General features: G+C 38.2%; 2 protein-coding genes across 2 annotated transcripts in view; one reads left to right on the top strand and one right to left on the bottom strand.

Moving 5' to 3' along the window:
• LOC131065547 (aldehyde dehydrogenase 22A1) overlaps positions 1 to 23,508 on the bottom strand; it is a 148,603-nt gene that overhangs the window by 60,227 nt on the left and 64,868 nt on the right. The window contains exon 5 of the mRNA XM_058000081.2: positions 18,300 to 18,422. Coding sequence (XP_057856064.2) covers positions 18,300 to 18,422 — 123 coding nt within the window. The remainder of the gene's footprint in view (positions 1 to 18,299; positions 18,423 to 23,508) is intronic.
• LOC131875452 (uncharacterized) lies at positions 15,431 to 17,023 on the top strand. Its single transcript, XM_059219779.1, has 3 exons — positions 15,431 to 15,664; positions 15,788 to 16,199; positions 16,310 to 17,023. Exons 1-3 carry the CDS (start codon positions 15,437 to 15,439, stop codon positions 16,906 to 16,908), a joined length of 1,239 nt encoding a protein of 412 aa, XP_059075762.1. The 5' UTR covers positions 15,431 to 15,436; the 3' UTR covers positions 16,909 to 17,023.

Below are 23,508 nucleotides of genomic sequence, written 5' to 3'. Positions count from 1 at the left end.
TCAAATTTTAACAAGAGTTCAAAAGTGAATACCTTTTCTCCTCTTTTCCCTTCTTCAATTTCAATCTTTAAATTAATAATCATCTGGTTTCCTTCTTCAAGTTCCTTCTTTAAGGCTTCACTTTCCTTCAATTTTGACATCTTTTACTAAGAGCTCTCCTTCTTCAATCTTCAGAATTCTTCTTAAGGCACATAATAGTTCTCCCTAAAGATTTATTTCACTCTCCTCAACATCATGCAATTCTTCATCACTTTGATCTACAGTGAAAGGTCCAACCACCATGAACAAAGTCTCACAACATTCAGCATCAGATTCTTCACTATCTTATTAAATTGAACTTTCTTCTTTAATGCACAAACTTTTCTTCTTCTTTGAGAATTTTAGTTGTTTCTAAGAAGACTGGCCTTTGTTCTTCTTCTTAAAACCATCTTCATCATCTCTGTCACTTTTGGCATAGGGACACTTAGCAGCAAAGTGCCCAACTTTCCCACAATTGAAGAATTTGAAGGGTAGCTTCCCTTTGTACTTGCCAAAACCTTTTTTAAGTTTCTTTACAAGGTTTGCAAGTTCTTCGTCCATATCACTCTTTGACTTAGAACTTTCTTCCTTTGCTTTCTTGGTTACTTTAAAACCAGCCTCTCTTAGAATCATCTTCTCAATCATTCTCATTTCATATGCTTTAGAATGCCATGTAAGTCATCAACTGTGATTTTTCTCAGATCTCTAGTTTCTTCAATTGCAAAAATTTTAGCATTATACTTTGAGGGTAAAGACCTCAAAACCTTATGAACAACCACAGAGTCTTTAATGTCTTCTCCAAGACCTTTGATTGCATTCACTATGTCATCAACCCTAAGGAGATAGTCTGCAATCTTCTCTTAATGTATGGTTTTTCTCTTGTTCTAGCATCACCCTCCGCACATTTCACAAGACATTGCTATGTCTTCAATCTGCACTATTTTGGCCTCGCATGAAGCAAATGCAGCAAACAGACCCTGCGCACAAAGGAGATTAGGGGTTCTAGTTTATCTTTGGTTCTCCTTCATATGATTGACTTCTTTGTTCTAGATCTCTTTGGCTTCTTTCAATCTACTAACCTTACCAACTAATTTATCATTCAAGCAACTAATAATCATAGTTCTATTACCATCTTATCCCGGCCTCGCATTTCTTCTTTTGAATCCTATCATATGTGGACAATTGCCTTGTCACCTCCAATATTACCATCTTATGCTCCCTTTGGGGTAGCTGCTGATATTTACCCTCCATTTATGGGTATGGGTACCTTTTTGAAAGGATGAATCTGGGCCACTTGTTTAGATTAGATCTTGGTCATTCATCTATTTTTTAAGCCTATTTAAAGGGACTGGTTTTCCCTCATTTTGTAAGTTCGTGGATTGTTGCTGAAGGTCTAGCAAAATTTACAGGATTTCATGCAAAGTTAAGACTGTTTCAAGTTTCCTTGTGAGTGCATGGTCTCCTTCACTAATTTGAATTATTTAGTTATGTTTCTTTCATTTTCATAGCATTTTCTAAATAAACATCTGATAGAACCCTCGTTGTTCATACCATTAGGGACTGACTGATTGTTTTTCCTTCTGCATGGTTAATCTGAACCTTTCATATGCTTAGTTCGGTTATTGAATACTCACTGAATGAATGTTAAAGTTCTGATGTTGTGTTTAATAGCATGAAAACTCATTTTTCCCTTGAAGATCGCACTAGATTCATACAAATATTGTGCTTAAATGGCTGGTAATGTTTAATCTAGTTATTTGGAGGTGTCTGTCACTTTTCTTAATCTGCTATCTTAGTTAAATAATTTAGACTTGTTGTACCTCTCTTTCCCTATCCCTCCTTTTTTCCCTTTTTTACTAAGAAGAATCCGCAATCCTGCTGACATAGTATCATGCAACTGAAACCAATAGATAACGAGACTGTCAAAGTTTTAGGGAACTCATCCAGCAATTATCCATATCACCGTAAGTCCCCTTTGTGTTTCCAGCAAACACATCAAACCACTGAGCAATCCCGCCGTCAAGACCTGACAATCAAAACCTTGAGGTCGTCCCCTTTGATCAAACGAAAAACAGCATTAGGGATTTCCTTATCTCAAGAGAGGATAGGATACTCAGTGAGTACATTCTATTCTGCGTTGGCCGGATGAAGTCGCAGGTTCAGGGATTTAAGACACGTCAACAAACTCCTTGAACACTTGAGATCTCTCAATGCTTTTCTCGAACACTTGAAGTCCTCCTCCATACATTTGAAGTGTCCTTGATGATGATGGGACTGGAATAGGTCGCCCTTATCTTGGCCTGATCCTCCTCAATCTGCAAAACACACCAAAAGATGATTAAGTACACATGATATATTTATCCTAACATAGCATTTCTTACCTTAAATCATTAACAAGAAGGCATCAAAATAGAATTCACTTAGGATCCTCTCTAGGGACATGCCCTATAGGAATTTCGCTTTGGACCCTCTAGAAGGGTCAGGAGCGATTTTTGCTATTTTGCTCAATTAGACCTCATTTTCAACATTTCACAATCTTAGACTGAACCTTCAAACCTCCTCCCATCATGATCTCACAACTAGCCCTTTGCCCAGCTCAAACAAGGTGAAAAATAGGGATTTCAAAGGATTTCGCTCTAGACCCTCTGGAAGGGTCAGGAGCGATTTTCATGATTACGACTCAATCCACCACTTCCTTGCTCCAAATTGCATCTTAAGGCAAAAATATATTAGTCTTCTCTCCACCAAGGCCTAGGAATCCATATCTTGAACTCATACATGAGCAAATTATATGTTTTTGAGAATTTCGCTCTGGACCCTTTGGAAGGGTTAGAGCGAAATTCATACTTTGCTTGTTTTCCCTCACTTAGCTCTGTCCTTCTTACTTTGTTTTCCCTTGACTCTCACCTTTGGATCCCTTTCCCATGAAGACAACAATTATTTGACCCCCAGGAAGGCCTGAAAAGAGGATTTCGCTCTAGACCATGGCCAAGGACAGGACCTATAGAGAATTTCGATCTGGACCCTTTGGAAGGATCAGGAGCGAAATTCAAGTTTTAGCTCAAAACCTTCACTTTTTGTGATCACAACTCATTCAAATGCATGCCTAGGGGTATCTTCAAGTTCAATTCACCTCCATCAGCGTTTGTCTTGACACAAAATTGGGAGAAAAAAGGAGGTTTTAGAATTTCGCTCTGGACCCTTTGGAAGAGTCATGAACTTGAAAAAATTTCACTTTGGACCCTTTGGAAGGGTCAGGAGCTAAATTTGCAATTATGCTTAAATCCTTCACTTTCCATCATATTTCTTCGTTTCACACATCTATACTCTCTTCACTACGCCATAAGGACAACGTTTATGAGGCAAATTAAGACCAAGAAGGGAGATATTAGGAAATTCACTCTGGACCCTCTGGAAGGGTCAAGAGCAAAATTGAAATTCACTTTGGACCCTTTGGAAGGGTCGGGAACGAAATTTGACATCTTAGTCTCTCCATCAGGATTCATATATGGAATATAACATTTAAGTATAAGAAAGAAGAAAGATATAAGGAAATTCTTAAACTTTAAGTTATATTCCATATATATTGTCAGGATGTTTGAGAGTGGTTTCGGACCTCCAGGAGTTACAATGCAAAATTGTAATGTCCCCTTCTCACTGATGTTCTTTCAGAGGTCCATTAGCCTATTCCTGAGACCCGTAGGCTAGGTGGAATGAGTAATCAGGGTCTAGCATCGATGAAACGAGGACTTACTATTTTTAGTAAGTCAGGGGATGACCGTTCTGGTGCCATTGTTCGACCGAACACTCCTTGCTTTACCTCTGGACACGATGATCATATTTTTCTAAGCATTAATTCTTGACTTACTATTTTTAGTAAGTGGCTGGGTGGCACATTTCTATTTTTGGCAGTAGTCAGGGGTTTGAATTCTGCAGCAGTTTGTGGTCGTCTAGGTTCAGTTTCATCTTGGAGGTGATAATAATCAGTGCGGGAGATATTTGCAACATAATTAAATATTATTTCCTTTCCTAAGGTTAATATTTAATTAATCTATTTATTGGCTGCTGGTTTATTAAATTTGGGATTAATGCCTGTTTAATCCTAAGTTGGGCGAAATTCAATTATTTTATGGGATGTGAAATGTTTTTTAAAAAGGGATATTATTTCACTTTACATCGCCATTTTGTGCCTAAGTGTCCAACGTGGGTCCTCCCCTCTCTTGGGCGTGACTTTTGACTTAGGGAATTGGGCGCGACTCTTGGGTCCACATGAAAGTGGAATGAAATTCAAATGCAAGCGTGGAATTTGGAGGGATGTCATTTGGATTTGAAGAATGAAGTTATAAAAATGAAGCTTGGGTTCCCATTTGCACCATCTTGAAAATCTGTAATGTTATGCTGCCGGATTGGCGACAGAACTTGAGGCTTCGGAGTGCGTCTCCCTAGTGCTACTCGGTTTCGTACTTGAAATACAGTACCTAGCTGTGCCTTGTATTCTTCTATCGTTTTCAGAGCTTTGCCATAGACATCTTGGTGTTGCAACGATTCTGGACTTGCTGGTTTTGCCTGTGGCTGAAACACATTTTTGCTCACATCTCTCTGCTGGAGCGTCTGATAGTTATGGGTATTATTCCTATCTTCCTTCCCAGCACTGGCAAATAAGTTTGTAAGTTTTTGGCACATTTGTTTGAGTATTGATTTAATTATGCAAAATCGAAATTCCTAGTATAGGCGTGGGTTTTTTAGGTTGCATTGGGATGCGTGCAAAATAAAAAAAGGGTTGTTTGGGGTGTGGCTGTGATTGGTTGTCATTGTATTGGATGTATGGTGGGATTGGGCTTGATTTGAATCAATTCGGGTAAAAATTGAGTGAGTTATCAGTATTTTCATGTTTTCATGGGCTGCTGGAACTGTCCTTTCAGCCTGCAAAGCAGTGTAACAGAAAATTACAGTATTGTGTAGAAATCTGCAGTTAATCTTCTCATCTCATCTCCATATTGTAAGGATTGTTTCAGTAGTACTGAGCATCCCATTCTATCTGCTTTTATTTGTAATTCCCACTGCATAAGTGGAAGAGGCTGGCTTGCCGCCTTCTCAGTTTTGTAATTCAATTTTCTTTGATAAATAGTCCTCCCGCTGAAATATGCGGTAGAGTGATGTTTTAATGTAATGTCCTCCCGCTGAATAAGTGGTCGAGTGATAAAGTTCAATGTTTTGGTCCTCCCGCTGAAATATGCGGTAGAGTGATTGTTAATGTAATGTCCTCCCGCTGAAATACGCGGTAGAGTGATTGAACTTCTATTTCTTGTAATCTTTCCCTTGGTCGGTTCACCGCCAAGAAGTTTAGTTTCTATCCTGCTGGATAAGCAGAAGGGGATGGCTTGCCGCCCATGCAGTTGTAATGTTCAGTTTGTTTATTGATGCTGACGATCCCCGGAACACCATATGCTCTCACCCTCCCAGTCTGGGCTCTCGGTGAACAAAAGGTGGAAGGGTTTCCTTTAGTTGTTTTGCTTATTACTCTAACCTTAACGGGTAATTGTTGTGGATGAATTGCTATTGGCCTGAAAAAACAAAAAAAAATTAGTGGGATATTACAAAAATCTAGTTTTTGGAGGATTCTTCAATTTTCCAGACAGTCAAATTTCAGGATCAGGATGACATTGCAAACTTAGCCAAATTTCAGGACATTTGAGGATCAAGATGACATTCTGGACTTCTTTAAGGCGAATTCGCTCTGTCCTTGATGTAAGGGATGGGACCTAGGAGGACATTATGCATCCAACCAAGGTTTGATTTAGCAACTTGAAGTGCAATCAGATAGTACACAAAAAACACCCTAGGAGTGATCTAAATAACCCCTAATCACTCAATTGACCTGACCTCTTGAGGAGATCCACCTGACTCAAGCAGAACCCGCTACCCTAATGAGCCCCCTGGAGACCCTTCAATGCAAAGACCAATCGTCAACACCAGGCAACCAAGCAAACTAAACTAACCCTAGAAAGCAGAAAGGTAGGGGTCCCCATTTGCAATGGGGCGATGTGTGAATACATCACAACAGGCACCAACCCCAAAGAATCACCAAATTACTTATTAGAGCACCAACTCTTTCAAACTCCCCACTTAACAACCTGAGTACCAACCCAACATCCATGAGGCACCAACCACAGGATGTTAAAAATCAAATAACTTATTACTATTCTCAAATCCTAAGTATTACAGTTAACAATATTAGATATGTATAAACAAATTATCACAAACTAAATGTTGTTATCTTCAGATATCAGTAAATAACTTTACACTTGACAATCTGCAAACAAAGTGTTAAAGTCTGAGAATCGATAGTCTCCTTCAAGTTTCCTATATACACAAACTCAAGCCAAGAACATCATGATATCTCACTATAGAAAAAAACAACTGATCATGATTGCTCACTTACATCCTTTTATCTTTTCATTGAATATTGTTCAATTACAGCACTCTTGAAACACGTACTCTCAAAATCTCCTTTTGTTCATTACTGATGTTTCTTCAGAAGACCATTATGTCAAATTACCTTCACGCGCTTTTACAGTCTTGTCAGCATTATCAATATTAACTCTTTTAACAATCTGCACTCATATAAATAGAAGAAGTAGCTGTTATAAACAGTTTACAGTTGTCTTCAACTGACCATAACTGACCACGACAGGTAGAGATTAGTTTTAACAATTAACAACCTTTGAAAATAATAAATCAAGCTTATCCCTTATATTACTCATCTCATTCGATGCATTTCTTGAACAAGATACAAAGCTTTTGTCACAAATGGAAAATGAAAAACTGTTTCTAAACAAATGACTAACTGTCCAAGACAGTTAGAACCAATTAACAACCAGTAAAAACTGCTAACTTTCAACAGGTATAACTGTTCTTAACCAATGTATATTAAAACTTTGTTGTTGCTTAATGTTTCAGATGACAATCCAGTTATAAATAGAAACCCATTCACCAATCAAACTTAGATACCTTTTGCAACAAAACTGCCATTTATCAACAGTTCGTGACTCTTCACAAAAATACAGGTGATTCAATTCTAAGTTATCATAATGAATATGCTATGTTATCATAATGAGCATGTATCATCCGTTATCAGTTTGAGAATGTAGAGGACAGAATGGTAAACAAAATCTGTTACTTTTAACTTATTCACTGTTATTTAAATTGGTGATAAGAAACCTTCGAAAAGCTAATTAGTTTTTAAATTTTTTATAAAATTCAAATTGGTAAAGAAACATAATGATGTATATCAAATTATCAATATAAAATAGAGGTTGACTTAGATAAATCAAATCCAAGAAAGTATATTCTTGTTGTGTTCCTTAATGTTTCCAGCTATGACCTACATGTGGCTACATAATTAAGATTCATCTGTTATTGTCTTCATCTCACATGTTGTATCCATAAGTGAACTCCATGATGGTTCTGAATGCAGCTTTCAAAACAGTATCCCCATCATATGCTATATTAATCTATTGCTAAGTGCCCAAACAGAAACATCATGAAATGATGAGAATAACCTTTACTAATTATGTCTACTTGGTATAAAGAGTTGGGCATTCTGATCCAAAATACTTGACATCCAAATTAGAGGGGTTATATTATTGATGTCTACAATGCTGATATCATTATTAGTTTCTACAGAAGGGCATACAAGCTGAAAAAAAATAATGTGATTCTTTATTCACAAGTGAAGAAGTCCACTGTTTGATTTGTACTCGGGACTTTAACACTCCTCAACTGCAAACATTCTTCTTACATAAGGTAGCTTGCCACACTAACAGTGGCTTCTTAATCTTGCATTTTTATATTAGCATAGAATCGTTTTCCTCTTCATCAAATGTTCAACTGCCAACAACAATGAAGGAAGACTTGGGGGGGCGTGAATCAGTCTTCACCAGATTGACAAACGTAACCACAAATACAGATCTGATAAACTGCAGCAATAAAAAAGATAAGCAAATTAATAGCACAACACACAACACCAAGATTTTGATGTGAAAAACGCGGTTAAGGGAAAAACCACGGTGGGAACCTACCCACAGTAAGATGATACTCTACAGTAGTATGCAAAATATTACAATGGGGAATGCACATGCATCCAGGCACACTGCCTAGAGCTCAATGCTCAAATACAATGACCCGGAAGGCTACAACCCTTAAGGAAGTCTCACTAACTTACAACAAGATTCGGACTACAATCCGGAAGAAATGAACTGAAAGAATAGCATCTCCAAATGCTTGATTAGAGTTCCGGTTAAGCACAATTGTTTTCTCAGCAACACCAATCTCTCCTTAACCACAACACTGAAAGATGTGTCACTTGATCGCACATACACCACTCTCTAATAATGCAAACACAACCTCGACACCTAAATAACATGAATATATCACCTATTTATACAATTCATCAACCTTGATAACAAGGTCGGCTAAACCCTCAACTCAGAATTACAAAATTACATCACACGATACAAAGATCGACCACCAGACCACTATGATGATTTACATAACATAACATGGATCTAATTCAAATTTTCAAATGCTCATCTCCACCGGAAATCACGCCAAAATCAACCGCAACACGCTACATCACCAAAAATACCGCATAACACGAAAATCACCGATTCATAGAAACCATCAAAAACTCGCACAACGATCAATGCGGATCACCAAAACAAATAGGACACGACTAGGAAACACTAGCAAACATGTTAGAATCATCATAAACAGCTGCACCAACACCACTTATCAAATCTTCATCGATCAACATCTGAAAACTCAAGAACACAACCAATCAGCAACTATCACGAAGAAAGATAACTTGCGGAGCGCCAAATCACAAACCATCTGAAATGAAGATACACAAGACCATTCCAAACAATCTCCCAAAATCTCAACTCAAGATCTGATCACACCAGAATATACTGGAGGAAATACTGAACTCTGCAAAGCACTGATCAAATAAACAAAATGCAAAACGGGATCATATGATATGATCAATCGGCAAACACCAAAGCAAATCACATAAATATGTTGACATCAATGACAACAACATATCCTAGCAGCAGCAATGACCAACAATCTCCAACAGTTTCTACCACAGAAAGTCCAAGAGGTGATTTTATATGGATCAACAATGCCCTGCTCAATGCTTGGCAACCATAGGGTGTTCTTAACCAAATTTTCCCACATAGCTCAATACAAATATTTAAATCAAATCTTTTGTCAATAATTGTGTTCATAGATGACAAACTCGCCGAATACTCGGCGAGTCACAAAAACTCGCCGAGTTTTTGGCCCTGGCGAGTAGTAATGACTTCTACTCGCCAGGAAACTCGCCGAGTTTTTGGCGAGTTTTTGCCAAAAACTCGCCCGTGTTTTCTATACAGCCGAAAACGGCTTAAAAACTCATTTGTTTTTTGTTTTCCAATTATGTTTTGGGCTGAGAAGGGGGAAACTCATTTGGAAGGCTTGGAAGGTGATTTGGGGTGGTTATTGAGTGATTCCAAGTGGATTTGAAGGGGATTTGAAGGGGATTTGAAGGGAAAATCAGATTCCAAGTAAGTTTTTTAATTTTTTTTTCTATGCTTTTTTAAAACAATTTGTTTATTTTTTGTTGCATTTAGATTGATTACAAATGATTCCTAGGTAGTCTAAATCATTTCTAAGTTATTTACACAAGATTTAACACAATTCTTGTTGAATTTTCACAATTTTTTTGAAGAATCTAGTTTTCAAAAAAAAATTCAAACCCTACTTTTTTTTTTAAAAAACTTCGAATGATGTCTAAATTTATTTAAACTAATGTAGATAGTTTGCTTAGTGCTAAATTGTTTAACTAAAATGTTAATTTTTTTTTGCACTTTGTATGTGTAGGTTAAGTAAGCATTAATCATGGCAAGGGAGCAATGGCCACTAGATCCATGCCCATCTGGATTTATAGGCACCCGTCCTAGAGGTGCTAGAGATGGGGCATGGAGGTATGCCTATGAGGGACCCGATCCTGGGTCAATTATATGCATAAAGTGTGAGAGAATACTTCATGGAGGCATCAACCGCCTCAAATACCACCTTGCAGGAATAGATAGGCATGATGCTAGAGCATGCCCTGGGACCAATGAAGAAATAAAAAGACAAATGAATGCCTTACTTGCAGCTGGGGAAGAGAAGAAACTGCAAAGGGAGAGGGCAAAACTAGCCATGAGATCAGCCATAGCTGAATCTCAAGGTGTTTCTATTGACCTTGAAGAGGAAGAAGAAGCACTTGAGGGCATAGTGGGCTCTCGACGTGGCCCACGTATCCGCAAACCGACCATCAGCTCGCCCATTGCTTCTGCTTCCTCTAGTAGAGTACCTGGCCGGGGCCCTGTTCCACTTTCATCACAACGATCAGGTTCGATAGGTGATTATTTTGTGCCCAGAAACACACCTGGAGGACAACCATCATTAGAGGCTAGTGAATGGAATAAGGAGGTACATGAGAAAACTGACATTGCAGTTGCTGATTTTTGGTACTTCAACAACATTGCATTCAATGTGGCGGAGAATGCTTATTGGTTGAATTTGGTGACTGCTATGACAGTTTCAGGAAAGGGGTACAAGGCCCCTTCTCGCAGGGATTTGAGTGGGAGGTTAGTAAATTACTACATAGTCCACTTGATTTCATTTTTAATTATTTTTTAGATTTCTTGTTTATTAAATCAAAATTGTGTACTAATACCTAATTTCACTTTGCACTTACAGGTTGCTCACAAATGCAGTTGCTAGGGCAAGAGAAGTGATGGAGGATCAAAAAATTGATTGGGCAAATTATGGCTGCACCATTCTTTCTGATGGGTGGACAGATGGCAAGAACCGCACCATCATCAATTTTTTGGTCGCTTGCAAGGACAATGTAGTGTTCTTGAAATCTGTCGATGCCTCCAACAAGGTGAAAAATGCAGAAACATTGGCTGGAATGTTGGAGCGTGTCATCATGGAGGTGGGGGTAGAGAATGTGGTGCAAATCATCACAGATAATGCAGCAGCATATGTGTCAGCAGGTAGAATCCTTTTGAATTATCACCTTTAGGCATTAGCAATATTCTCATTTGTTGTGGGCTTTGTTTTACTTGGTTGCATATTTCTTAAGAATAAATTCTTCTTTTGCAGGAAGAATCCTCCAAGAGAGGCACCCCACTCTTTTTTGGACACCTTGTGCAGCACATGTCCTTGACCTTCTTTTGGAGGACATAGGAAAACTTGAGTGGGTGACTCCAGTTGTGGAAGATGCAAGGAGGATCACCAAATATATCTACAATCACCCTTGGGTCCTGTTGTGACGTTTTCACACATCGCCCCATTGCAAATGGGGACCCATGTTTTTTCGCTTTTTAGGGTTTGTTTTCTAGGTCCTTTAGGGTTTTGTTAGCTGGCCTTTGCATTTTGAGTGCTGTCGGGGAGATCAATAGGGTAGCAAGTCCGGCTTGAGTGAGGTCCTGATCCTGAAATTTGGCTAAGTCTGGAATGTCCTGATCCTAAATTTGACTAAGTCTGGAAACTGAAAAACCTCAAAAAACTAGATTTTGCAATATAACTCCTGGAGGTCTGAAACCACTCTCAAACATCCTGAAAGTATATATGGAATATAACTTAAAGTATAAGAAAGAAGAAACATAGAAGGAAATGTCACTTATACTTAAATGTTATATTCCATTCAAATTGTCCTGATAGAGAGTTCGAAAAGTCAAATTTCGCTCCTGTCCTTCTCCAAGGGTCCAGAGTGAAAAGCGCTCCTGTCCCTCTCCAAGGGTCCAAGGCGAATCGCTCATGTCCCTCACCAAGGGTCCAGAGCGAAAATGCTTATTTGGGTCATTCCTGACCTTGTTTGGACGAATTGAGACATCAAAGGCATGGTGAAGGACGAAATGAGCATGATAGAGCATCCAGACTTGATCAAAATCAATGAAATGATGAAGTTTTTGCCGAGAAGGTCAAATTCGCTCCTGTCCCTCATTGAAGGACCAGAGCGATTTTCTTTATATGCACAATTTTAGACCTTTTTTTGGACATTAACTTTTATTCATAGCATTAAGTAAGATGATATCTTCCTTAGCCAAGACATTTTTTGATGAAAATTGTAACGATTTGGCCTAGAGAGCAAATTTCGCTCCTGTCCCTCAGTGAAGGACCGGAGCTTAAAGTCTGACATTGCTTTGTCCTCGCAGGATTTTAACGACTTGATGATTTGAAGAAGTCCAAAGAGATGCATTTTACCAAATGAATATAACTTGAAGTGCCGTCGTGAAGAAAAATGAACCAAAATGCAAAAATCGCTCCTGTCCCTCAGTCAGGGACCAGGGCGAAGTCTATTGTAGCTCCCGTCCCTCTCCCAGGGACCAGAGCGAAATCCTTCATAGGGCATGTTCTGGACGAAGATCAAGCAAGTTTTTGGTTTGAAGGCAAGAAAAGATGTGACTTGAGCCCGTTGAAGATAAATTGAAGATTATGAAACATCAACAAGGGACCTAAATGCCCAAGTTCGCTCTTGTCCCTCAGGCAGGGACCAGAGCGATTTTTGTCTTAGACAAATTTTTTGCCAAGTTTGAAAGATTTCCAAGGCATGGATGAGTGAAAAGGTACATTACGAATCCGTTGAAGATAAGTTTTGAAGGTGATAAATTGAAATGATGCCTACAGGACCAAGATCGCTCCTGTCCCTCTCCAAGGGACCAGGGCGATATTTGCCAAAACGATCGTTATCCTTTAAAGATCACGTTAATGTAAAGTTGCACAAGGTTTAAAACATCATTTGGAAGGCGATACAAAGGAGGTGAAAGTTAAAATGTTACTAATTCGAGTTTGAAATGGAGAAAACATCAAGATCGCTCCTGTCCCTCTCCAAGGGACCAAGGCGATATCACATCTAAAGGGCATTCGTTTGCAAAAACAAGTCAATCAAGCTCGAAATCCCTAGCAAAAATGGCAATTTCAACGTAGGAATGAAGATTTTGAACGTCAAAAGTACAAGGATCGAGACTAAAATGGTAGATCGCTCCTGTCCCTCAGTCAGGGACCAGGGCGATGAGGTTTGAATCTTCCCACTTTTCCAATTTTTGCGCTGAACAAACATTTTGAATTTATTTAAATGCTAGAAAATTCGATAATTTGAAAATTTAATTAAAAATGGCATTTAAATATTGCGCTTGATCATTAATTAATTATTTTTGCCTTGCAAAAAAAAAAAGATCGAATTTATTAATTTAAAAAACGATGGCATTTAATAATTAATTATTAATTAATTAAAAAATTAAATGGAGCGCTTGGTTTATGAAAGTCGGCCTTTATTATTTATTAAAAATCATTTAAATTGTCTTATTTTATAAAAGTCGGCCTAAGTGAATTGGTGGTGTAAGCGCTTATAAAGGGTGGTGAAGACTGTTATTTTCACATTACCATTTTATCATTCAAGTGCGATTTGAGGAAGACAAAGGAGTAGTGCGAATTGTGTGTTAGAGGTGCGAATTTCATTTCAAGCAAAGGAAGGCGCTAATATCATCAAAGGAGTGCGAACTTAGTTTCCACTTGAGCGAACTTGCCAAGGACATTGAAGATCACGTCAAGGACATATCAAAGGTGGCGAAGTTCCTAATTTGAACAAGAGATCACGTTGAAGCCATCTAATATCAATTTTGCCTAGGCGAATTTTCTTCATTTTGCATTCTAGAGTTAGCTCTCAAGTAAGGTATGGCAAGATCCCTTGTTTTAATTTCGAATTTTGATCATCATAGCCTTAAATTTTGAATTTTTGAAATTTTGAATTTCAGTAAGCTCAATCATTTTTTAGGAAATAATAACTCAAGGACTTATTATGAAGTTTCCTAAATTTAATCTCTAATCTAGTTATATATTGCAAAATCATGTTGCTAATTTTGAAATGTTGTGTAGGCATCAAATGGAGATCTCATCAAGGAAAATCAAGCCGGCTCAAGGACGGTCTTCGCCGGGACGATCAAGCAAAGACAGGGGCGACCTCATCCAGTTTAGCATCGGCAAGGACGACCTTCTTTGGACTAACGTCATCAAGGGCGACCTCTTCCAAATCCAGCATTCCAAGGCAAGGTACATCAATCGTCTTGCACATCAAGGACAAAAGGAGTTAGGACAAGAGTTAATTAAAGATAGCCTCTCAACGACATCAAATTGAATATCTAGCAAGCTACAAGTGTCAGATGAGGTGGCGTCCTAGTCATCATTTCTCCAATCAGTGAGGTCCACCTCAGCATGTCCAGATTCAATGTACTTAACTCATGAAAGGTGGCACAAACTCCGATGTACCTACCCCGGCTATCCATTGGTCGATTTTTCTAGAGAGGACATGTGTCCAAGCAATACAATTTTATCATTGGTCAAGCATTAAATGTTATGTAATGGTTGTAACAAACCCTAATTAGGGTTTTCATTGTTGAATCTTAGCCATTGATCTTGAATTGATCTAAGCCATCGAATTGTATTGTGGGCACTATATAAGCCCTGGCATTTCATTTGTAAAGGCTAATTAGCAATAGCTAGGGAGTTAGTAGATAGAGAGTAGTTAGAAGTTGATAGAATAGTAATTAGAGTAGAATAGGAGGACAAGGCAAGAAATTGTTGCCATTGATTGTAAACAAACTCTATTTTCATTGAAGTAATGGTGAAGTGTGTCGTTTCTTGCAATTTGCATGGTTTCTTGTTGAGTCTTCAATCCTAGATGGTAGATGATTAGATGAATGGAGGAAATGTGATTGATTAATGGTGGAAATTCGTATATCCATACTACTAGCAGTTTGTTGATTGCAGACTTGCCTTGCGTAGTCAACTGGAATCGTTCAGCTTAAGCTCAATTTCAATTTGTCGCTTCTTCATTGATATGCATCAACTTGATGGTGTCTATGCCTGCAGTGATGATTTGAACATAATAAAGCTTCCCTTAGAAGATCGCACTAGCCTTGTGGAGATGGTCCATTGATGTCAAAACAAGACCTAGTTAGAGTTTTGTCAAAGATCAATCATTGGTCCTACATTCTTAGTATTAGGATTAGATCTTCTCTTCGCCCTCATCCTTTTTCCATTTTTTCAAATCTAAGCCAGTAAGAGCCTGTGTTCCAGCAAAGCAGATCGGAAGTTCAATCATCAGATGTAAGTCCCCTTGTGATTCCAGCAAATCACATCATACCACTAGAGTTTATCCACACGTAGAGACCCTACTAACCAGAACATTGGAGTCATCCTAACTGATCCTTCATGCGAATCTTCAGCAGTTAGAGACTTTATTCAAGAGAGGATAAGATGCCTTTGGGTATTTTATTCTGTGTATGATTGTGTACAAAATACACGTCAACAGGTCCTAAATTTGATGAGACAACACACGCAAGGGAAAGATTTGGTGAGAGCTGGTGTCACAAGGTTTGCAACGATTTTCTTGACGTTGCAAAGCATTCTTGCTGCATTGACTTCTTTGAAACAAATGTTTGTGAGTGGAGAATGGCTTAACTCACCTTATTCAAAGAAGCCTGAAGGAGAGGCTGTCGCATGCATAGTCTTCGACAACCAATTTGCACAAAGGGCTGCAGAGATTGTGAAGGTTGTTACTTCAAAACTTTAATTTTTAAATTTTAGTTATTCTTGATTCAAGTCTCTCATTACTAATTTGTAACTTCATTATTTAAATTTTGATCTTTTTGTAATTTGTATTTTTCAATTGTAGGTGTCAGAGCCCTTGGTTCGAGTTCTTCGCTTGGTGGATGGGGATAAAACCCCAATGGGATATCTTTATGAGGCCATGGATAGGGCCAAAGAGTCTATCAAAAATTACTACAAGGGGGATAGGCTCAAATTTGATCCCATTTGGGAAATTGTTGATAGGAGGTGGAACAATCAGCTCCACCAACCCATTCATGCAGCAGGGTACTTCCTCAACCCTCGTTTTAGGTTCGGGGGTTCTTACTCAGATTCGAATGGAGAAGTCATGGAGGGCCTCAGTACATGCATTGAGAGGATGGTACCTGATGTTGAGGAGAGAGACCTCATTGTGAGTGAGCTCCAAAATTATGAGGGAGGAAGGGGTAAGCTATTCTCTTCAGAGCTGGCTAGGAGAGGAAGAACCACTCAAACCCCAGGTATAACATTTGCCATTTGGATTTTGGGATCTAAAGACTAAAATGATTGATAAATTATGTTTTCTCTTTTCTCTTTGCTTTCTAACTTTTCCATTTTATTTATTTTGCAGATGCTTGGTGGCAAAATTGGGGTGGAAACACCCCACATCTCAAAAAATTTGCCCTCAGAGTCTTATGTCAGCCTTGCAGTTCATCCAATTGTGAGCGCAATTGGAGCTTGTTTGAAGCAATCCACACGAAGAAGAGGAGCAAGTTAGCGCAGAAACGGCTCAATGACCTTGTCTACGTGCAATATAATCTTCAATTGCGCGTAAAGAAGGTAGAGGAACTAGAAGGTGGTCCAATTGACTTGGATGATATAGATCCTTACAGTGATTGGACATCACAGAAGCAGCCTCCATTGATTTCCGACACTGACATCACTGATTTGGAGAGGCAGGCTATGGAGGAGGGGGGTGGATTTGGTTTCAGGCTGGATGACATTGAGGAGGATGAGGATGAGGATGAGGATGAGGATTCATTGCCAGTGCCAGAGGCAGGTGGAGACATAGCTTCATCCAGGATGGAGGATGAGTCTCAATCAACCATACCGAGCGAGGAGGCACAGTCACGCCCAGTCCCACAGCAAACTTATACGACTAGACAGTCTAGACCCTCTAGTTCTACCTCTCCCCATGTTTTTGCTAGAGCTGGGAAGAGGAAGTTGTAATTGTAATTTGTGATGATGTATTTACTTTTGGTTTTACAAAAACTATTTAGTAATTTACTATTTTGCTTCAGGCTTCCAGCCATCAGCATTCCTCATGAGGATGCGATTTTGTAGACACTTTGCATATAAATATATCTAGAATCAGCTTGTTTCTTTTGTGTTATCATTTATTGACTCTTTGGATGCATCTTCTCATTAAAAATTGCAAAAAAAATGCGTTTTTTACTAAGTTTAAGCATGTTTTTAAGTTGCCGAGTTTTTCGCCGAGTTTTTCCGAGTTTTTCCCGAGTTTTCGCCGAGTTTTTTTCCCAGGGGCTTGGCGAGTCGAGCCGAGTCGCAAGTAGTTCAACTATGATTGTGTTCATTAGTCTTTCTAAAAATGCACCACATATGGCAGGTCAGTTCTTTTTAACACACTCAATAATAAGCTAGGTTTTAAATGATAAGCTATGTAGCACTTCACATTGATTCGGGATACTTTGATGGAGTCTTTTTAAGCTACCGATTAATAATGTCTTAATACCTGCTCTGCAATTGCCAAAACCAGCACGGACAGCTTACCAAATATAATGTAGCCAATAGCCATTAAATTCAACTATCATTGTTTTGTTTATGACCTGCATTTTTGGATTCCCTCATGCCCTTCAAATTCCATTCACCTACTTTTGTCATCCACGGACATTGATATATTTTCTTTAAGTCTTTCTAGACCTAGGTCTAGATAAGTCATCAATCTAGTTTGTACTTGAATAACAACCATGGAGCCAATTGCTTAGTTATCAAACACACCTTCATTTACTTTCTTCTATTTAGGCATGAGCAATCCTTTAAGCCTATTTGCTTAAATATTCTTCTTCTTGCCGATGTGAACTGGACAATATATGTTACTCATTCTGTCAAGGGAATCAGTTATCTTCAAAAAACTTCTTTGACACACTCTCTCTTACAACCACATTTTGCTGATATCCTTTGCTTGCAATAGATTTAATCCCTTCCTCTGAAAGGCTTGCAAGAAAGTATTGAAAAGATATTTGCATTGCATTATGAAAGCCCCTCCAGACCATCAATATTTGATTTTTAATATGGGAAAAAAGTAGAAAATTTTAATTAAAATCTAAGGCCACAGTGCAACCATGAGGAACCTGCAAAAGCCTCAAATAGAGATCATCTCTATAGTTCATTCATGTCAAAGCTTCTTAGTTACATAAATATAGAACAGGATGCATTCACTAAAGAGTAAAGACAATAATAAGTTTTTCTGGTATATCAGAACAGAGAACTAATTGTAGAATGGAGTGTTAATGATTAAATTATTCCTTAAATCATTTTTCTAATGCTATCCAGAACAAAGCTAAATAACATTATACTATTATGACAAGCAAAAAATATACCTGTACTCTGGTTTCAGCCAGCGCTCACCCTCATTTAGTAGCCAGGTTATCTTCTCACATGTTGCCATTATCTCTCCCAAGGAAGCATCTACTAGTGTCTTACCTGTATCTCTAGCCGATATCCTGTTAATTAAAGACAACAAGAAAAGTGTTCATAAATCAGAAAATCTCGAAGCAGATTAGAAAAAAGCACAAAATCAAATTGAAACAAACCATATCAAAGCACAGCATTAAGAAAACACTTAGATTAAACAGGTTGAAAGAGGAAACAAAAATAGTATTGCTAGCTGTGGAGAAATCAAAAATCAAACAAAATATATTCAAGAGCAGTATTAGATTTAATAATAAGAAATGGTTGACAAAATTAAAACTCCCTAAAATCAAAACAAATTATGACAACATAAATTCAATAACATTCAAAAGAGTAAATGACAGAATTCTAATATTTGTCTTTCTAGGTGACAATAAGAAGGTAATGACTACATATATAGGCTTTGGGATTCGTGAGACAATGATAAGTGTCTCAAAAAGCCTTAGTTATCTGGAGGAAAAACTCTACATGCAGAAGTTGCAGTAATAGGTACACTAAACATGATGAGGGAAAGGTGGCACCTAACTACTGTCAGTCAAGGTGTTTCAATGAGGTAGACATGGCATATGCTCCCATCAATCAAGAAGATCACACGTGCTCAACTATTTCCTAATTTACATAAGAAATTAAATATTTTACCTGATTACCTAAGTAAATATAAGGTGCAATAAATAAATAGCTACATCAGTACCCCTCAAGTGCAACTTAGGAAACAAAAATGTGTCCAGACAAAGCAATACATGTTAGGTACTCACATATATATATCGTATCCCAAGGCACAAAGAATGGAGAGTGAACCCACTACCACCACCCCCCAAGAAGAAGAGAAAGAGAAGATTCTAAGAAAAACTACATGCCAAGGAAGGAAGTGGAAGAACTAGATAGTCTTCCCAAAAGTGAGTGTCCTACACCCCTAGAAGAACTCAAAGATAAACATACGTGCTCTTTGGAAAAGGGTTTGATAAAAACATCTACAATCTGATCCGATGTAGGACAATATTGAAGATTGATGATCTAATCCTATATAAGATCTCTAATGAAATGCATATGGATCTCAATATGTATCATGTGTAGATGGTGAACTTGATTTCTTGAGATTACAATAGCATTTTGATTGTCAAAGTTGGAGATAGATGGTAGCAGATGGGCGAAGCCAAACTCTATCAAGATGTGATGAAGCCAAATGGCCTTTGTAGTAGCATACACAACAACATATATTTTGACTCTATAAGTATATATGATAGAGCAATAGCATATTGCTTTTGCTCCACCAACATATAGGACCGGATCCAAGGTGAAAGTTGTAGCCAGATTTGGTCCTATAATCATCAAAATCACCAAGTAATGTAACAACCCAAGTTTTTCATAGAGAATTTGTCATGTAAAGTATATTATATGGAGCCAATCATCAATGAAGAACTTTCAATAATATTCAAGTCATCAACATACAACACCAATAGGAGCTGTTCATCTTGTCATAGAATGTAGACAGTAGGTTGGCGTGACATCAAGTGAAATTAACAGAAAGAAGGAAGGTATCCATCTTGGCATATCAAGCTCTAGGAGCGTGTTTGAGTCCATAGAGTGACTTTTGAAGTCTGCATACCAAGAAAGAATCATGAATGAGCCCTTGTGGTTGTCATTTAGATTTCCAATTGTAGATCACCAGGGAAAATGCACACTTTACATCGATCTGATATACTGACCAATGGTGATTAATGGCAATGGCTAGAGTGAGGCAAATAGAAGTCATTTTGGCAGCAGGTCCAAATATCTTAATATAATATATGCCAGGTACTTGTGAGAATACTTATTGACAAGTCACGCTTTGTATTTGTCGATTCCATCTGGTACATACTTGGTTTGAAAGATCTACTTGCCTCGAACCACTTTTCTTCTCGTATGAAGTGGGACAAGATCCTAGTGTGATTGTTGATCAAGAAAGCTCATTCTCCCTTCATAAGTAAGTCCCATTCAGTGATACCATTTCCTTCCTCGAATGTTTGTGGATCAAAGTCTTGAGTTATGTATACATGAGGCAAATCCTGATATTGTGATTGAGTCCTAGTACTCGATGGATCCCCAAATAATGTAACTACTGCCTGTAAGGTCTAAGTGTCCCAAAGTGTAGGAGTAGCCAAAGTGAAAGCATGTTTGCATCTTGTAGAATCTAGACTAGGCGCAATGAGAAGATAAGGTTCTATCTCTGAATTAAAATCACCATCTTGATGAATGCCTCATGTGGAGGATGAATGGTAAATGTCAATAGTAGGTGAAGGAGTTTGTGTTTCTTCAAACTAGACACTTCTCGCAACGATCACATCATAAGTATCACGATCCAAAACTCAATACCCTTTGACTCCATCAGGATAACCCACAAATATGCAAGGCTTGCTTTGTGGTTCCCTTGCCTTGTGTTTCTCTAAAGGTGCAGGCCCAATATTCAAATCCAAAAACACTTATGACTGCCCCAAGCCTCAAGAGGAGTGATGCCTTCCAAGGCTATGTAAGGAGTGTGGTTTTGTATATGACTCCCACAATTTATTGCCTTGTCCTATTACTGTGGTGCGAATGATCGATATTGTATCATGTAGTGGGCCATTTCTTTCAAGGCCCTGTTCTTCCTTCTAGCTACTCCATTCTATCGTGGGTTGTATGGAACAATGTGTTGAAGATCAATCCCTTCAGTTATAAAAAAAGTCCTCGAACTAATGGTTGACATATTCCTTTTCATTATCAAAACAGGCCTTGCCTATTTGTTCCTCAATTAAAGCCTTGAAGTGTTGAAACTTTCCAAATACTTCATTCCTTTTGTCTCGAAAATAGACCATTGTAAAACATGAGAAATCATCTACGAAAGTGAGGAGATATCAACATTTTCTGAAAGGCAAAGTAGGAAAAAGGCTTGCTAGATCACAATGTATCAACTCAAGAACTGTAGAAGTTTTTTTTGCCTTTCCTTTGTCATATTTCTCTTCAAGATGTTTGACTAGAGTGATTTAAGGAAGTCCTATGACAATTTCTTGACTTGCCAACTACTGAAAGTAGTGATAATTCAAGCAACCAAACAGCTCATGCCATAGTTTACCTACTTCATTAGTGTGGATAAGAGGAGCCTTGGAAAGTGAATCAAGCACAAAATGTGAAAAACTATACAAGCATTTTCTTATGGTCTACCTTTCCAAGGCCAACTTCGGAATAATCTTCAAGATCCCTTATGATAATTGTCTTTGGAGTAACCTCAACTTGCTTCCCTAACCCTATATGAGTAAGACAATAGATGGAGAGAAGGTTGGATGGTAATGAAGGAACACATAGAACATGGTTGAAGTATTCTCCAATCATCTCAACTAAACCAATCCTTGTAACATCAACTATAGAATCATCATCCATGTGAACAGTCAAAGTAGTGCATGGATTAAGTGAAGAAAAGTGTTCACTTGATGCAGCCATGTGGTGTGTAGTTCCTAAATGAAGTATCCACATTGTAGAAGATGATGAAGAGGCCACAACAGTGAGAGCTTTACCTTTTCCTTTCCCTATGTTGAAGGAGGAGGGAGAGGAATTGAGCTCACTCGAGGACTTACAAGCCTTGATGTAATTCTTTTTAAGCTCTACAAGAGAGTCAATTTGTTTTCTTATCATGGAGACTCGTCATTGCCCCACTTTTTGCACTAACCACACTTAGCCCCCTTTTGTTTGAGTTTTTGCTTTTGTAGCAAAGGAGTTGGACTTGCTTAGCCCCCTTTTGTTTGAGTTTTTGCTTTTGTAGCAAAGGAGTTGGACTTGCTTGATTTGATATTTTTTTCTTTCTTCTCCTATGTACCTAAAGTCATTTGTACTTTCTGACCCTTTTGACAATGCTTGGCAATTAAGGCAATGGTTTGTGAAAACTTACTAGAAAACGTCCCCATCTAAATCAGCTTATCCTGCTCACAAGTGAGACATTCTACAAACGCATCAAAGGAAGGCATGGTAAAAGCAATTCCTATGGCATCTCTAGTGGCATAGAAGGTAGATACAAAGACTGAATATTCAAGACCCAATACAACCAATTGTGCATCAGTTTTATTAATTTTACATCGTTCTAACTTGAGTCGAAATGACTTCTTAATCAGTAGGATTTAAGCTTATTAACTCATTCTCTAATCAATGATCATGAATTTCATCAGTTTTACAATAAAAAATTTCAAGTTTTCTCCAAATTTCATTAGACATTGTGAGAGATTGAACTTGTAATAATAGATCAAGTGAGATTGCTAAACAGTGAGCCAAATGCTTTATTTGTATTGTTAAATAACTTTAATTTAGCTACTTTGGTTGTTTGTTTAGTTTTTGTGCCAATAACTATTCGCCTATATCCTTTACATGATTATTTGCACTTTACTTTTCCAAGCAAACTAATTAAAAGGCGTGAGAATTGGTGTTGAAACACTTCCAAACCACTAGAGAGAACACCAACCAGCCTGGAAACACTTCCAAACCACTCCAAAAGTATCAAACGTAGAAGACACGCCTATAGACACCTCCTACACACACTCCAAACTCATCATTAGCTTCAGCATTGAGGTTGCAGGTCTGATAAAATGCTACAGCAATCAAATCTTTCATTGAAAATACCTCCAAAACCAATTCAACTCCACCTAGGAGTGTCAAACTACTCCCAACACATCCAGCGCCTCGAAATAACCTCTATATAGTAGAAAATTGACAACCCAACATGCTAATAATATATTTTCAGTCATGCACCTCTGAATGGGGCACTGGAAGAATAGGGTGACAAGCTTAGAATGTCCATAACTCTTCAAATCCTCATTTGTTCAACAAAGGCCTGAGAAACATTACCCAATACCAGGGCGCCTCCAACAATGTAAAAAAAGCTCCAAAACAATAGGCGCTTCAGCCTAGAAAGTCCTCACACCGTGCTTCAAGCAACCTGTGATGAAGTACGGCCTCTTCTAGGGAACTGTGCCAGCCACAAACAATGTCAAATCACCTCACAATGGGGTTGCCCAGCCACAAAGAACACTTCATATTAGATTTGATGACTTCAGAATTCAATCACTATTTTTTTTTGCGCAAACAATGGTGAAGCCTATTAAGTTAATATTGTCCTAA

This window comes from Cryptomeria japonica, chromosome 4 (assembly GCF_030272615.1).
Source record: "Cryptomeria japonica chromosome 4, Sugi_1.0, whole genome shotgun sequence".
Lineage (NCBI taxonomy): Eukaryota > Viridiplantae > Streptophyta > Pinopsida > Cupressales > Cupressaceae > Cryptomeria > Cryptomeria japonica.
The sequence above is the reverse complement of the archived record's forward strand: the minus strand, read 5'-3'. Positions and strand labels throughout refer to the sequence as shown.

Excerpts from the sequence above, each read along its gene's own strand:
- LOC131875452 (XM_059219779.1), top strand. The coding sequence starts at position 15,437 with ATGAGACAACACACGCAAGGGAAAGATTTGGTGAGAGCTGGTGTCACA. Across the intron at positions 15,665-15,787 it reads GGGCTGCAGAGATTGTGAAG|GTGTCAGAGCCCTTGGTTCG; the intron begins GTTGTTACTTCA and ends TTTCAATTGTAG. Across the intron at positions 16,200-16,309 it reads AAGAACCACTCAAACCCCAG|ATGCTTGGTGGCAAAATTGG; the intron begins GTATAACATTTG and ends TTTATTTTGCAG.